A 15,620-nucleotide genomic window follows, 5' to 3' on the forward strand; every position below is an offset into this window, starting at 1 on the left:
ACATGAATACACTGGAATCAACGATAAACCTGCTGACTGTGAAAGAGGCTGCAGCGTGTCCAGACTGCCTGTTTGCTTTGCAGTAATGAGTGTGCATGTAGAGACTGGCCATGGGTTATGTTTAAAGGATTTCAGAACATGGACAATGACAAATTGGAGACAGCTTTGGAGCTCTTCTTTTCAGTAATACAAGCGTAATACCCCCCAAAAAATCATGAGATACAACAGTGCATAGATGCACACGGGAGTAATTGCATCAAACTTAATGAAAAGCAGCTGATGCACATCTTGGAAGCATTTTGCATTCTCTTTGTGTAAAAGTCTCCCCTTTCCGTGGAAGATGGAGGTGGGTGGAGTTTGAATACATCTGGTTCAGCTGGGCGTCCGAACCTGACTTGAACATAAAATCAGTCTTTTCCTGTGAAGCAGGAAGAGACACAGTGCCATCTAGTGCTCCTTGTGGGCACATCCTGGAGAGGACCTTGGAAAAAGTTTCAGGGTGTAGTGAAGAGCTTCCATGGAGGGAGGCAGAGAGATGTAGGCGTAGAGTGGTCAATTGGCAAGGTGTTGATGGGGGTGGATGTTGCACAGTTGCTGTGGACATACGTGTGTGTGTGTGTGTGTGTGTGTGTGTGTGTGTGTGTGTGTGTGTGTGTGTGTGTGTGTGTGTGTGTGTGTGTGTGTGTGTGTGTGGGACTGCAGGGAAGGTCTGGCCTGGACTCAGATTTTCCACTGAGATCACTGTTTCAGGGAGAAAAAGTTCTGTGGAGAAGCAGGGAGGGAAGGAAAGAAAGAAAGAAGGGAGAAAAGGAGGGATGAGGAGGAGGGGGCGTGGGGGTGGGCCGGTGGGGGGGGACATCTGGTAATGATCTGTGTTTATTAGCAAGCTCTCATAGTAAATCTGTTGGATTTTTGGCAGCTGTGTGCAGTGTTTAAATTGGGATACATGCATTCTGAGATGTCTCAATACCAGCCTTCATCAGGAATACATTAGCACTCATTAGCCAAGCAGCTGGAACTGTTTTTGAGCAACTTTGTGTTATTTCTATTTTCTGTTTTTTTACAGTCCTGGAAGGTGGGATTGAGATCACCCAATTGTCTCACTGAGAAGTCATTATCTCTCCCACCGAGGAGACAAAAGGTCAAGATAAAGGTCTACATGTTGAAAGAAATGCAAAAAACAAACACGCTTCCTAAAGCGGAGAGGTTCTGCATAACGTCTCGGGCACAGCCTGTTGGCAGACAGGCTGCAGCACGAGTTTCCACAGGATCCTGATGTTCAGCGGAGAAGATTAGTAGCATGTCTGACTCAGATAGAAAGACGGACTCAAACTGAGTGCAGCCAGTGTCTCCAGACTGACTTTTTTCTGTTAAGAGTTAATGGTTTGTAACATCTTGCAACATTTAACACACCACAACATTCATCATTGGGGTTGATCTCCCAGCGAATGGCAAAGATTTTGGTCTGTTTGAGAGAATATGATTCTAAAACTGCAATACATAAGTGGTCATGGATGAGCTGAAACACAAAAATGGAACAAAGGAGAAAATGAGGGTGAAGTAACAGCTTCTATTCTCCAGTGAAAACATGAAAGTCAGCACACATAGATGGAAGAGATTCATGGACATGTGACTGTTACGATATGACTTATGACTTCATCTGTTTGATGTCCAAATTAAATACAAAGGTCCTGAGAGCAGAGGTGGTCTAGATCAAATGTTAGTTTGAGCTAAACTGGGCTGAAGCACCATACAGACAGATGAAAGGGGAGGTATTCTCTGTCATGGGTTAAACCACTTCAGATACTGCTGAGCAGCAGCCAAAACATCAGGAAATAGTGGGCCAATCAAGATTCCGCATCACGCCAACTAACGTTAATGACAGGAAATGGGCCAAATTAACTTCGGCTGCACTAGTTCCTCATCAGTCTTGTCTTCTCAGACATCTTTTGAATAGTCTCCAGTTGTTCCAGTTTGCAGCAAAGCAAAAATTATCTGATAGGTCTAATAAAGAATTTCAACACCTGTGGTCATCAATGGCCTGCACTGCCTGAGAAGAAATGGTTAACGGTCACCTGCTGCCAACTAGTGAAGCCTTACTTTGATAGCAAGTCAACAGATGGTTTCCTGTTAAAAAAAATTCAGTCAATGTGCACAAGGTATAACCAATGTCATTTAATTTGAAATCCACAAAGTTTGCAAACCATAGTGGGGGATATAAAAGGCCTACAGGGATAAAGTTTTGTCATGGTTGAAATACAAGGTGCCATGTTTTTAAACTTTGCACTCTCACAATATTTTGTCTTTCAGCGTATTTACAGATCCAATATTTTCCATTTCTATGACTTTTGAGGCCTTTCCAAAAATATATTTTTACCAATATTACAGCTTCTGAACACATTTCACCCAACTAACACCCAGAACAACATTCAAACATATTCATGCAAAAGAAACTGATGTATGAAAGAAAAAAAAAAAAGAAGCCTGGTGGGGAATCGGAGCATTTGCCTGTGCTGATGTTAAGGTTCTGGTTCCACATTTTGTGAAATACATTTATTCACTTCCTTGCTGAGAGTTAGATGAAAACATCGATACTTGTCTCTTATCAGTATGAAGCTGCAGCTAACAACCGATCAGCCTTAGCATAAACACTGGAAATGTGGAAACAGCTTACTCGACTCTGTTCAAAGGCTAAAAAAAATCCCCCCATCAGCACCCCAAAAGCTAAATAATCAACATGTTATACCATTGTTGAATCTGGAAAATCTGAAATGTAAAATTGACTGGTTTTATATGCTCCAGACCTTTTCTTTGTTAGGCTCATTTTTAATTTCTTTGGAAAGAGCCAGGCTAGCTGTTTCCTTCTGCTTCCAGTATTTGTGCTAAGCTAAGCTAACAGTCTCCTGGTGCCATCTTATAACAGACATTTACAGGAGTATCAATTATCTCATCTAATTATCAGCAACAAAGAGGCAGAATGCAAATGTCAAAATATTCCTTTAAATGTTCACACAGTCCTTGACGATTGGCTAATGTGACTACTTTACAGTGAAGAGGAAACTGAACTTTTCACCTCAATTTCAACAGCAACTGTACAGTCTCATTTTATATTCTTGGTTTAGTTGGTCCATTGAAGCTTTAGTAGCCAAGCTGCTGAATGCAGTGTCTCTGTGTGTGTAAAATGTTGTCCAAGATTCTGCCCCATTTTGCCTTCAAGACTGCAAGCCTGACTCAGTTCATGTTGGAGTGGCTTTTCAGGTGCCTCCTCAGGTGGTTCAGACAGGTGTAGGTCTTGGGACAGATCTGGCAGTGGTACGGTCTCACCCCTGAGTGGTTCAGCATGTGCTGCTTCAGCACACTTCCATCTGAGAAGGCTTTCCCGCACTGAGAGCACACGTAGGGCCGCTCTCCCGTATGCACGCGCATGTGAACTGTCACCTTGTGTGCCATTGTAAAACCTTTGCCACACACTGTGCACTTGAATGGCCTTTCTCCAGTGTGGGTGAGCCTGTGCGTGCGCATTGCACCCATCTGGGAGAAAGCCTTGCCACAATCTGGGCAAACATGTGGCTTCTCGCCGGTGTGAACCCTGGTGTGACTCCTCAGTCCTCCTGCTGTGGAGAAACACTGCGAACAGTGAGTGCACTGATACGGTCGCTCTCCTGTGTGAGTGCGCATGTGCTGCTTCAGGTCGTAGCGGTTTCTGAAGCCGCGGCCACACACCAGACAGCTCTCGGGTCGGTCATCGTTGTGCCGTAGCTCGTGGTTGGCCAGGCATTTTTCAGACAGGAAACATTTGCCACATTCCTGACACTGATAGGGCTTCTCGTGGTCGACTCTTTGATGGTACTTCAGCTCACTGATGCCAGGGAAGGTCTCATCACAGTATCTGCACCTGAAGCGATGGTTGGGGCTGTAGGGGAGCTGGTGTTCGCTCAACTGATGGTTCCTTAGCAGGTGGGCCATCTTGAAGGTCTTTCCACAATGAGAACACTCGTATTTTGTCAGCAGCTGGACACACTGATGTCTGACCCGCTCGTGCAGGGACCTGAAATGACACCCGCACTTGGTGCAAATGTGGGCAGCATTTTTACACTTTCTCTTCCTGTGGCCGGACAGGTGAGCCTCTGTGCGGAAAGCTTTCCCACACTGAGAGCACTTGTACGGCTTCACTGCAGTGTGGAACCTCTGGTGTTCAAGAAATTCAAAACGATACTTAAAGCTTCTTCCACACAGTGGACAGTTATGTGTGACCCGTCCTCGTGGGTAGACAGTCTTCACAGAGGTTTTCCTGGAGGACAAGGAGGCCGAGCCAGTCCGATGAGTGGAGCCACTCTTCTTATGGTTACCTCCACTCATTAATTTGGCGGTGTCCATTCGACCGACCTCTTCATGCCGTTGTTGGTGTTTGGCCAGACACTTGGAGGAGATAAAGCTCTTTCCACATTGCTTGCACTGATAAGGCTTATCATGATCTACCTGCTGATGGTACTTCAGGTCACCAATCCCTGAAAAGCCCACCCCACAATGGCTGCACTTGAACAAGCGGCTTTGGACGTGAGTTAGCACGTGTTCCTTCAAGCTGCTAGACTTCTGAAAACTCTTTCCGCAGTGGCCGCAATCATAGTTACGGCCCCGTTTTGGGCAGTGGTGTCTGAATTTATCCAAAGAGGTTGGAAAACTGTTCCCACATTTAATGCACAGATAAGCAGCATTTTTGCATTTCCGTAGCCTGTGACCGGCCAGCAGAGTGGCGGTTCTGAAAGCCCTCCCACACTCAGAGCAGTTGTAAGGCTGCAACCCACTGTGGACCCTCTGGTGTTCGATGAGGACAGAGTGATGCTTGAAGCATTTGTCACACTCGGGGCATTTATGCATCCCTGACTGCTGCCTCCTTCGAGGGGATGGTGGGATATCAGCCCTTTTCGGCGATTCAGGAAAGTCAGCTGATGTGGAAGGGTTCGTAGACAGTTCTTCATCGAACATGACAATCTGAGGAACGTCATTATTTTCATCATCACAAGCACTCGGATGTGAAGCAATGGCCACTTCCAGCGATGGAGGGAGACACAGAGAGGGAATGAGAAGATCGTCTGACTGAAATGGAGCTGCAGGGAAAATATGATGAGAAGTGTTAATACAACAGTTTCCCTCTTCAGCAGCTGAACCAGTATGTGCTGATTAGTTTATAGTAAATGTAAATCGTTTTCATACCAACGTTATTCTTGGCCAGTTTTCCGTGGCACTGTTTGCTTTGGAGAAGAAATTTAAGGTCCTCTCCATTTGAGACACACTGCATGTACTCCTCTAGGACAGAGGGGGCAGCACTGATCCAGGATGCAGTCTACACACAGAGGCACACAAAAGAAAAGACACATTTTGAGTTTCAACTTCAAAGTGGTCCTATTTACTGACTTTTTTTTTCCTTAACTTTCAGAAATCCAGTTTAGACCTGTTTGAAATCTGGTATTGGCAGCAGCTCCTCCAGTCTGGTGAAGAATTCACAAACCAGAGTCTCCAGTGCTGTGTCGAAGTCTGGGCCATACTCAACTGGAAACACATTCTGCCCGATGGAAAAAAAAAAAAAACCCAGTATTTTATATATATTAGTTTTCCCAGTATACCCATTTTGCCTGATCATATTATTTACTGCACCACATGAAATGTAATATTAATTCTACCTTAAGGAAGTGTTCTCTGCCATCAGTGTCTTCAATGAGGCCTTGAACCAGCTTCATGAAGTTTGCCTCCGGTGCTTCAATTACAGGATCATTTGTCTGGGTAAGAAAAAAAAAACAACACATAACAGTCAGATAATTTTAGGCTAAATAAATAAATAAATAAAACTGCCTCTCCTGCCAGTAGAGAGGTCTGAACCAGTTACGTAGTGACACTTTTGATTCAACATTTATCAAAACAGTTGCAGATTCACTTACTGCTCATGTATTCATGGACTAGTTAACTAGTAATTTCAGTTAACCGAACAGTAAAAACCCTCACCTCCTCAATGCAAGAAGATCGGATTCGGTTGAGGTGGCTCTCAACAGCCTTGAGATCTTCGGGGTGTTCAGATCGCAACAATTCAAGAGTAGTCTGGAGGAAATTTAATTGACTTCATTTAATAATTACATTTATTTTCTTGTGTCTCTCATTTGAACAGTCCTCATTAAACACATGGTGGATCTGCACTTCACACTTACCCTGGCCCTCAAGCCCAGTGAGAGCAGTCTCCCCTCTCTTTTACTCATCAGTTCAGGAACGGCATCTGTTACCATGGACACAAACTCCTCCAGCTTGCCATAGTACTTAATGTTCCTCTGGCGTACCACTTCCCACATTACTGCTGACATCAGCCGAAGTGGTGGGACCAGGAGTGCCAGTGAGGACAGGGGGACGCTGAATTCTTCAAAGAGAAATAAGATTAGGTCAAACAAACCCTACAATGTAATGTATGGTACATAAGTCCACAGTTCACCTGACAATGTCAAACGCTAAAGATGGTAAAGAAGAAGAGATGTTTCAAGGATTGGTTTTAATGTTAACCATATGTAAGTAGTCATTCATGCTAGGTCTTTAGCAAATATTTCTTATTTTTTATTAGGATGGGAAATAGACTCCAGTGGTAATGGCATCCCATTTCAAAGTCACTTTCTTGTAGTGTCCACCCCTGTGATGCAGGAGCAGTGCAGCGCAGTTACCTAAAGCACCATGCTTGTGTACATACGTCTGACTGCAAACACTCAGTGCATGTTTATAGCGGTAAACAGTTCGATATTCGCCAAATGCTCCAACACATTCGGTGTCGTCACAGTGCACCGCACACCGCGATAAGGCGAAGGAGCTAACGTTAAAGTGAGCATCAGCAGTGTAACGTTACCGATGGACAGTTTACGTTCGCGAACAGCTACCTGTTAGCTAACATTAGTCACTTTATTTTAAATGCAACTGGGTCTGGATAAGACCCCCAAACTGTGGTGCATTTGCTGAATTGAAAAAAAAAAAAAACTTCGTCCGTCGAATATTGTTTTTTAAACGATGAATCATTACTGTTTTCTCCCAAGGTAAAACGTTAGCTATCAGCTAACGCTACCAGACTCCTGACAAGGCCGCTGATATTGCCCAGTAAAACCGGCTTATTATTGGGAAAAACAATTCTTGTTCCAGGGATTAGTCGAGGCCTGTCGAGCCTGGGCTAATCCTCCGCTTTATCGTATCGACTAGTCACATAAGAAGCGAAAAATACACCGTTATGCTGAGCTTCGCAAGCGAATACATACCCATGTCGTTCATTGTGGAATTCTGTGAATACGATGGAAAGAAAAATAATTACAGTGGAGAATCTTTCATACTTTCGGTTAGCGTGCTAGCTAACCACATACGGGGCCTCAGGCGCCAACTTCTTCCTGAAACACGTTGTTCATTCTGGGGAGCGTTGGCCCAGTCAGTGTAAGTGTGTAACAGCGACGTTCGTTTTGTTTCACGGGGCAGCCCGGATAAGGCAATTCCTGATGAACCGAAAGTAAGGTGCACCGCCTCTCCGGACGAGCAAATCAAAACATCTTACAAAAACGTTCAAACTTGATCATCTATTTTCTTATATCCCTATTTAAATGTTTCAAGCATCTTGATAATTGTAAGAGTAAAAGATTTTTAGCCAATACTTGAAAAATACATGTTAAATCACATGAATTGAAAATTTGTTTTTTAATAAATTCTAGGAAAGAAAAAAAAAAACAAAAAACAAAACCCTACCAAGATTACAAGGAGCCTTTTATACTTTATGTCTAATTTGTTAGTATGTTTTCAGGCCACAAACAGAGAATATTGATGTCCTGCTGCTCTACTGCAGGATGTTCCATGCTGGATTCAGGTACACATTCTGCTTGGTACATGGTACTTTTATTCCCTACATGGGATTTATTGTTTGTTGTTGTATGTGTTCCCAGGGACTATTTTAACATGTTTTATGACTTCAGAGAACAAACGTAAGACATTTACATTGCAGGCTTAAAAGCTGCACTCTAACCATTTTAAAGGATACAATAAGAACACATCTCACAACGCAGGACAAGGATTCAGTCAGTAAAAACAAGAACTTTTGCAACATAGTCCTTACAAGAGAGGGTGACATTAAGTCAACACCACGATCAGTACAGGCTAGCTGCACAAATACAACATTCCTATGAAAAAATGCCACATGGTCACGAATGGATTTAGACAGACTGGTTTTGCACTTCATTGTGAGTTTTCAAGTGTCTCTTCAGGTGATTGAGGCACGTGTATGTCTTTGCACACAGCTGACAAGCATAGGGTCGGACTCCTGTGTGGTTCATGATATGTTTTTTCAACTCGCTGCCACGTGAAAAACCCTTCCCACATTCAGAGCAGACATAAGGCCGCTCCCCGGTGTGAACGCGCATATGAAGCGTCACTTTGCTTGCCATGGTGAATCCTCTCCCACATACAGTGCACTTGTGTGGCTTCTCCCCGGTGTGGGTGCGCCGGTGTATCTGCAGCTCCCCGGCTGAAACAAAAGCCTTGCCACAGTCAGAGCACAGGTACGGTTTCTCTCCAGTGTGGGTCCGGATGTGTACGTTCAGGTTTCCTGACACAGAGAAACGTTTCCCGCAATACGTGCACTGAAATGGCCTCTCGCCTGTGTGACTACGCATGTGAAGATTCAGGTCATGTTTGTTCTTGAATGCTTTGCCACAGTGCACACAAATCTCCGTTCTCTGTTGCCTGTGACGCAGCTCATGGGCTGTCAAACTGGATACAGAGCTGAAAAACTTCCCACACTGCATGCACTGATTGGACAGCTCGGGAGGATGAATCTTCTGGTGGGATCTCAGCTCGCTCATGCTGGGGTACACTTCCCCACACTGTCTGCACTTGAAGATCCGATTATGGGTGTGAGTCAGCTCATGCTTACCCAGCAAGTGCATTTTCTTAAAGCTTTTCCCGCACTGGGAGCAGTCAAACTTCTGGACACTATGAACACACTGGTGTCTAAATCTGTCCTGTATAGACTGAAAACTATTCCCACATTTGATGCAAATATAAGCTGCTTTTATGCACTGTGTCCGCCTGTGAGTTGACAGGTCAGAGGTCCTCCGAAAGGCCTTTCCGCACTGAGTGCACTTGTAAGGGTTTTCTCCAGTGTGTAGCCTCTGATGCTCCAGGAGTTCATAGCGGTAAATGAAGCACTTTCCGCACTGAGTGCATTTGTGTGCAACTCTCTGCCGTGGAGGGCCAATCATAGAGCTGGACAACATGGGACTCTCAGTGGACACAGAGGGAGCTGGGCAGGTGGTAGAAGCTCGGTCGTCATACTCCTCTACAGTGTGAACATCAGGAACGCTGTCACAGCATTTCCCTCCTGCTATTTGTTCTGCATTGCTGCTGTCCAGAAGGTTTGTTTCCTCCTCAGAAGACCGTTCTGCATTCTGTAGCCCCATATCTCCGGCCTCCTGGGGAGAAATCCCCTCAGGTTCTCTTTGCTTATCAAATGCGTGTGTGTTAGTTTCCACATCTTTGGCATTTGTCTCCCGCAGTGAAGGTGGGAGAGACAGTGATGAGAGCAGCCGCTGCTCTGAGGGAGAGGGCACTGTTTGACAAGAGAAATTAAAATAGTGAGAATTATTTGTTTACATTTCATCCTTTTAAAGGGTGTTGTTTTTCATATATCTGCACTGGGGCCACAATGTAAAATCATTGTCATTATCGATGAATTTGACCATTACTTTTCTGATTAATTGTTACACCATTTCCTATTAATGAAAAATTTAAAACTGTTAATTTTGTCTGCCAACTGTCCAATAACCAAAGAATTTACAATTCTATAAAAAAATATAGAAAAACAGACAAAAAAAAAATCACATTTGACGAGCTGGAACAAGCGAATGATTGGTCTTTTTGCCTGATAAACCGCTCTATGATGAACTGACTCATTTATTAATAATTAATTGACTGTTTCAGCACTCGTGCTTATAAAAACTTGGCTGGTCTCACAGGCAGACTTACCACTGGTATCCATCTTGGCCATTTTACCACAGTGGGCCTTGCTTCTGAGCAATAACTTGAGGTCATCTGCTTTGGACACACACTGCATGCACTCTTCTAGCACAGATGGTGAATCACTGATCCACGCAGCGGTCTTTATCAAACAAACAAACAAATTATTTTGATGGACTGGACCCAGACATCCAATTCTGGAAATGCTCTCTTTACCTGCTTAAAGTCTGGTATAAGCAGCAGCTCTTCCAGTCTGGTGAAGAACTCACAAAGAAGCGTCTCCAGAGCTGAGTCAAAGTCAGGCCCATACTCCACAGGAAACACATCCTGTGAAGAGGAAAATTTCAACCTAAAGCACTGATCGAAACCCTAATGTTGCTGCATCAAGTGAAAATCAAAGAAACTGCTCTTTTTCATGTCAAAGTTAACAAAGGGGCAAAAGCAGTGACATACCTTGAGGAAGCGCTCTCTCCCTTGAGGGTCCTCCAGGAGTTTTTCAACTAGCCTGAAAAAGTTGGCTTCAGGAGCTTCATTTCCTTGAAGAACCTGTCAGATGAAACATACACACCTAAAATAACCAGATTTCTTCATAAACACACAAATGTTCAGTGACTGAAAAAGTCGCACACCTGTTCTGGGCTGGATAGCAGAAGACTGTTCAAGTGTGTTTTAACACCTCTGAGATCCTCTGACTGCTCTGATCTCAACACCTGTAACGTCATCTGGAAAAGCCATTCAGAAAGAGTCAAAGACAAGTAAGGGAACGCAAGAATTCTGCTGTGGAGCTGCAAGCACCACACTGAACAACTGCAAACAAGACACTCACACTCCAGCTCTTACCTGATCATATTACTCTCTGCCTACACATTGAAATGTGTGTGTGTGTGTGTGTGTGTGTGTGTGTGTGTGTGTGTGTGTGTGTGTGTGTGTGTGGTTACAACACAATCATCAAACACAGCAATTTGTGATACTATATATATATTATTAAAGTACAATGTGTAGACTAGATGAGAGTAACAAATTGCACATTTTTTTAAGACAAAAACAAAATCTGATATTTTCTCAACCACACTGTAAATTAACTAATTATAAAACAGGCAAAGCTTTATAGATGTTTCTTACAGTATTTACATGCAATGATATCTAAATATTCTAAATAACTGTTCGACTAACGTAAATAAAAATGCTGATTCCACGGACAAATATCACCAAAATAAAATAGCTTTAATGTGATACAATAATGCCTTTTAAACATCTGCCTAAAATGAAACATTGCTTTTCAGCACATCTGTATCTCTTACCTTTGCTCTTAAACCCAGAGTGAGCAGTCTCATCTGTCTGTCTGTCAGTATGTCAGGGATGGCTTCAGTTACCAAGGACACAAACTCCTCCACTTTCCCATAATGCCTGATGTTCCTCAGACAAACCACCTTCCACATGACAGCTGACATCACCCGCAAGGGTGGAACCAGGAGCCTCAGCGAGGACGGGGGCAGGGGACCGTCTGCAAGGGGGAGGAGGTGACTGTAGTATCTTCATGCTAAGATCACTGCACTGTCACACCAGAAACACACCACACCACCACAGAGTACAGTTTCCACTAAGGTTGTTAAAGTATTGACTCTTCTTCACTCCACTCCACTCTTCAAAAATTCTATGATCTTTGTTAATTATGCATTCTATAGTACTGAAAGTACCAAAGGTATATATATATATAAAAAAAGCTTTTCAACCAAAGGCTGCACAGATGAAACGGGGAGAAAAATGAACTGGTCCTCAACCATTACTGTACCTGTACCATTAACAAATGTGTTGGTATGAGTTCAGTCACTTTTCTGGATCAGCACCGTATGCAGGCTGTTAATAACAAAATGTTGTGTGCTGAGCAGTTTTTTAATTTCCTTTTTTTTGGTATCAAAAGAGGAATCAAGAATCGTTTTTAATACTTGTTTTGAATTGAAGTTTAACATACTGGCATTATGACATTAATTTCCATTTTTGCAGAAAATTGCACTGAGAGAACAAACGATGAGCAGACAGGTCAGGCAATCTTCACCAAAGTTCCTTGTTGTATCGCACGCATCTACCGTCTATGCTGTATGACCCAGCAGCAGTTTGTATTAATGGACACTGAGGACAGTGTGTGACAGGTGTCTAAGCCTGTCGATGGGTTTTGTTTAGCGTTTTAATGCTGCTTTCTTGGCTTGATCTCACTTAAAAAAGAGACTTTAACGTTAGTGTGACTATTATGTTAGTTAATATGTCTTTGTTTTACCGTTATCCGACTTATGTGTTGTCACCAGTTTATATACTGGGTAGACTGGTGCTAGAGATGCACAACAAAAAGTTTCTCTCGAACTGGAAAACTTCATTCTTCTGTTCGTTATACATCAAAAATTACATAACGTTACATATCGCAGAAAGTGCAATGGCCTCTCCCCTCACGTTCTGTCTAACTAAAATACCTCAGGAAGGATTCTGACTGTGAACAGTCTGATAAGTCAAAGCTGAGAAGTTGATGTTAGCAGCAAAGCTAACAACATCAAAACAAACAGGCACGACCCCAACTAAATACAAAACATTACCCATTTTATTCCCCCGAAGAGCTATGACAGTGGAACCGACACAGAAGAACGTTTCCTAATTCAAATGTTCTTCCTCCAGCAGTATCACACTGTGAAGCCAGCCTGCAGTCCAACACTTCTCTGTTTACTTCCCACTCCGAAACGCGGCTGAACGCCACTTCCGGGCTCTTCTTCGTGTATTTCGGTGAACATTCTGTTGCTTTACCGCCACCCACCGTCGGCTACAGGCAGCTCACTCGCAGCAACCAAATACTGTACAGCTGTAATATGTCAGGATATACAATTTCATCCCTCATTTCCATAGTTTCCATCACTTATTTAAACAAATATGACTAAATGAATTACATTTTACTTAAAAGTAACACAAAAACGGGGCATGAAAAGACATACATATCCTCTAGCATCATGGGAAGGCATAATTTGTAATGTTGCAGTAATGTGCACATAGACAATGTTAAACGAGATAGATGAGATAAAGTAGACTCTATCAATCCCACGCTGGGGAATTAAGCTGACAGTCAGCAAAGTATTAAAAAATTGTAACAAAGAAGGATCAAAGATAAGAAGATACAGGATAAAAAAAAAAGTAAATAAATGTATGTATATGTACATTACGTACAGATTATAAAGAAACTGCTGCCATTATGAATAATCTACCAGTGCCATCCATGAGATGAATCGCACTTGAAAAATATGGTTGAATAAAAAGGACCTTGAATTGCACCAGTCAAATATGGATAATAAATACAGTCCTTGTACTATTGCACAGATGAAAAAATTGCACAAGATGTAATGGATGTGAGCCTATATTAACATAAAATAACAGTAGTGCAAAAAACGGTAGGTTTGTAACGTTGAAATGGGAAAGTGCCACATTAAATGATGCTGGAGTTAAATAGTCTGACAGCTGTTGGGATGAAGGACCTGGGGTAGCGTTTTGTCTTACACAATGGATGCAGCAGTCTGTTGCTAAAAGAGTTGCTTAAGCCCCCCACCTCTTTCCAAGCCTCTTTGACAATCACTGAACTATACTTGTGCACATGTAAACATAACAAATCATGTACTTAAGGCTACATTTGATTTGTTATCTCTAAGACAACTGATGTAAAACCTGTGATTAAACCAAACTGACACAGAGAACAGAGCAGGGAAAATCATATATACACAGAAAATCAACTAAAGTAACCAAAAACTTGTTTTGCCCTCTGTTGTCTGTTACGGCCCTTTGTCTCCCTCCATTTGCGAACCAGCCAGAGTATCACCTGGAACTTTTCTACGTGCCAACAAACTATTTAGTCATTCCTCAGACTGACCTGTAAATGCATAAATCCACTGTTGGTGGCAGTGAAGGTTTTCTAACAGAGAGGGCCCAGTAAATATTCATCAGAAATAGAGGAACCATGGGAAAAGTAATTAGATCGTGCCACATCAGACCATCTGGGCAGCGTTGGCCAATGACACCAAGTAAATCCCTGCAGTGCATGGTGACTGACAGAAGGAGCCTCTTGTACCTAAAAAGGCTATTTCCTCTACTCTTCTGTTTTTTGGATTCTCAGCCCGTTTAGTGAGGCCAGCCTCAGTTTTTACTTTGTCACCACCAACAACCCACCAGCAGCACAGGGATAATATTTCACAACCACAGTTAAGACCTGGGCTAAATGTAACTTTGAGTGTACTTTTTAGTAAACTTTTAATCTCTGTACATAAGTTTCCTAATAACTGGGTCACCAGTTTAAATTTATTGCATGTCCATTAGGAGACCACTGTTGATAACAAGGGCACGTCCTTAGTATTTTTACAAAGAAATTTGGGTGTTTGAGTCCTCTGAAATGCTGTTTACTTTTTGAAAACCCTTTAAAGTTCTTAAAACAAGTCATTTTTTGGCCAAGAAAAGCTAAATTAAAAGTAAAACACTTATCAATGAAAATTTCAGCATAAGGTAAAAATTATTTTTACTGGCTTGGGGTAGCACCCAGTGGGTTGGCCTTGTGTCACAACAAGCTAGTGAACATACAAGAACTTAAAGAAAAGTGAATATTGGACATTTTCTAAGTGACTGAGAACATGACTTCAAATGAACACTAATATATATATTTATACACACACACACACACACACACACACACACACACACACACACACACACACACACACACACACATATGTGTATGTATGTATGTATATATATATATATATATATATATATATATATATATATAATACAAGTTTGCCTTGTATTATATATGTATTGCTCTGGGTTTAAGCCAAAATTAGGACCTTTTTTCAAAACCTAACGTTTCATGTCTTTTATTTTCTTTCTTGGTAGAGATGGACTTCGATGTAAAAAACACAACCATACATACCATAAAAAGTCAGATTCCTAAAAGAAAAAACAAAACAAAAACAGAATGCATCCTGCTTCCCCTTTAAACATTGCTTAGTCTGAGCAGTTTATATATATTTCCCTTTTCAATTCACTCTAGTGAAGCACAGATTTAAAGGCACATAGACTGTCATGTTGAAAAATTAATTACATTCCCTCTGACCCCTTTGACTGATGATGATGATGAGAGTTGATGTGACTCATGACCTTCGTTTAACTAAATGTCATTTGAATAAATGGCACACGTAGAACATGCAATTCATCAAATGTCTTTTGTATCAGAGTTTAGCATGTCCACATTATATGTAGACATTTTGTAATGCATTACATTGACAGTGCTGTGTTTTACTATGGTCTGGTGCATTTTGTAATTAGACATAGTGCCTTTTTAATCTTTTTAAAAATGTTTGCTCTCTCTGATGAAGCTTTAATCTCTGCCACATGTCCAAATGCTTAAAAAATCAGATCAATTACCAAGTCACATTCAGTCAAGTCACATTTTTCTGGCACTTCATGCACAAACCGAAATTAAATTCAAAGTAAGCATCTGTCTATTATGAGGTTGACTGGGAAAAGCATAGGGTGTGTGTGTGTGTGTGTGTGTGTGTGTGTGTGTGTGTGTGTGTGTGTGTGGGGTA

At 42.1% G+C, this 15,620-nt stretch overlaps 2 protein-coding genes across 2 annotated transcripts; both read right to left on the minus strand.

The window, feature by feature from the left end:
• Positions 1-2,159: 2,159 nt before the first annotated feature.
• Positions 2,160-7,424, minus strand: LOC139339170 (zinc finger protein 11-like). The gene is made up of 7 exons (XM_070974665.1): positions 7,278-7,424; positions 6,201-6,403; positions 6,001-6,093; positions 5,682-5,777; positions 5,453-5,563; positions 5,215-5,344; positions 2,160-5,108 (listed from the first exon to the last, which is right to left on the minus strand). Exons 1-7 carry the CDS (start codon positions 7,288-7,290, stop codon positions 3,232-3,234), a joined length of 2,523 nt encoding a protein of 840 aa, XP_070830766.1. The 5' UTR covers positions 7,291-7,424; the 3' UTR covers positions 2,160-3,231.
• Positions 7,425-7,686: 262 nt separating this feature from the next.
• On the minus strand, positions 7,687-12,752 carry LOC139339171 (zinc finger protein ZFMSA12A). Its single transcript, XM_070974666.1, has 7 exons — positions 12,600-12,752; positions 11,316-11,518; positions 10,644-10,736; positions 10,468-10,560; positions 10,231-10,341; positions 10,024-10,156; positions 7,687-9,607 (listed from the first exon to the last, which is right to left on the minus strand). The coding sequence occupies exons 1-7, from the start codon at positions 12,601-12,603 to the stop codon at positions 8,214-8,216; spliced, it is 2,031 nt and encodes a 676-aa protein (XP_070830767.1). The 5' UTR covers positions 12,604-12,752; the 3' UTR covers positions 7,687-8,213.
• Between the last annotated feature and the right edge of the window lie 2,868 nt (positions 12,753-15,620).

This window comes from Chaetodon trifascialis, chromosome 11 (assembly GCF_039877785.1).
Source record: "Chaetodon trifascialis isolate fChaTrf1 chromosome 11, fChaTrf1.hap1, whole genome shotgun sequence".
In the NCBI taxonomy this organism is placed as follows: domain Eukaryota; kingdom Metazoa; phylum Chordata; class Actinopteri; order Chaetodontiformes; family Chaetodontidae; genus Chaetodon; species Chaetodon trifascialis.

What these genes read in the sequence shown, in the direction of transcription:
- LOC139339170 (XM_070974665.1), bottom strand. An exon ending in CACTGGGCTTGAGGGCCAGG is followed by an intron (nt 6,094 to 6,200) that starts GTAAGTGTGAAG and finishes AATTTCCTCCAG; the next exon opens with ACTACTCTTGAATTGTTGCG. An exon ending in CAATACCAGATTTCAAACAG is followed by an intron (nt 5,345 to 5,452) that starts GTCTAAACTGGA and finishes CTCTGTGTGTAG; the next exon opens with ACTGCATCCTGGATCAGTGC.
- LOC139339171 (XM_070974666.1), bottom strand. An exon ending in CTCTGGGTTTAAGAGCAAAG is followed by an intron (nt 10,737 to 11,315) that starts GTAAGAGATACA and finishes TGGCTTTTCCAG; the next exon opens with ATGACGTTACAGGTGTTGAG. An exon ending in TTATACCAGACTTTAAGCAG is followed by an intron (nt 10,157 to 10,230) that starts GTAAAGAGAGCA and finishes TGTTTGATAAAG; the next exon opens with ACCGCTGCGTGGATCAGTGA.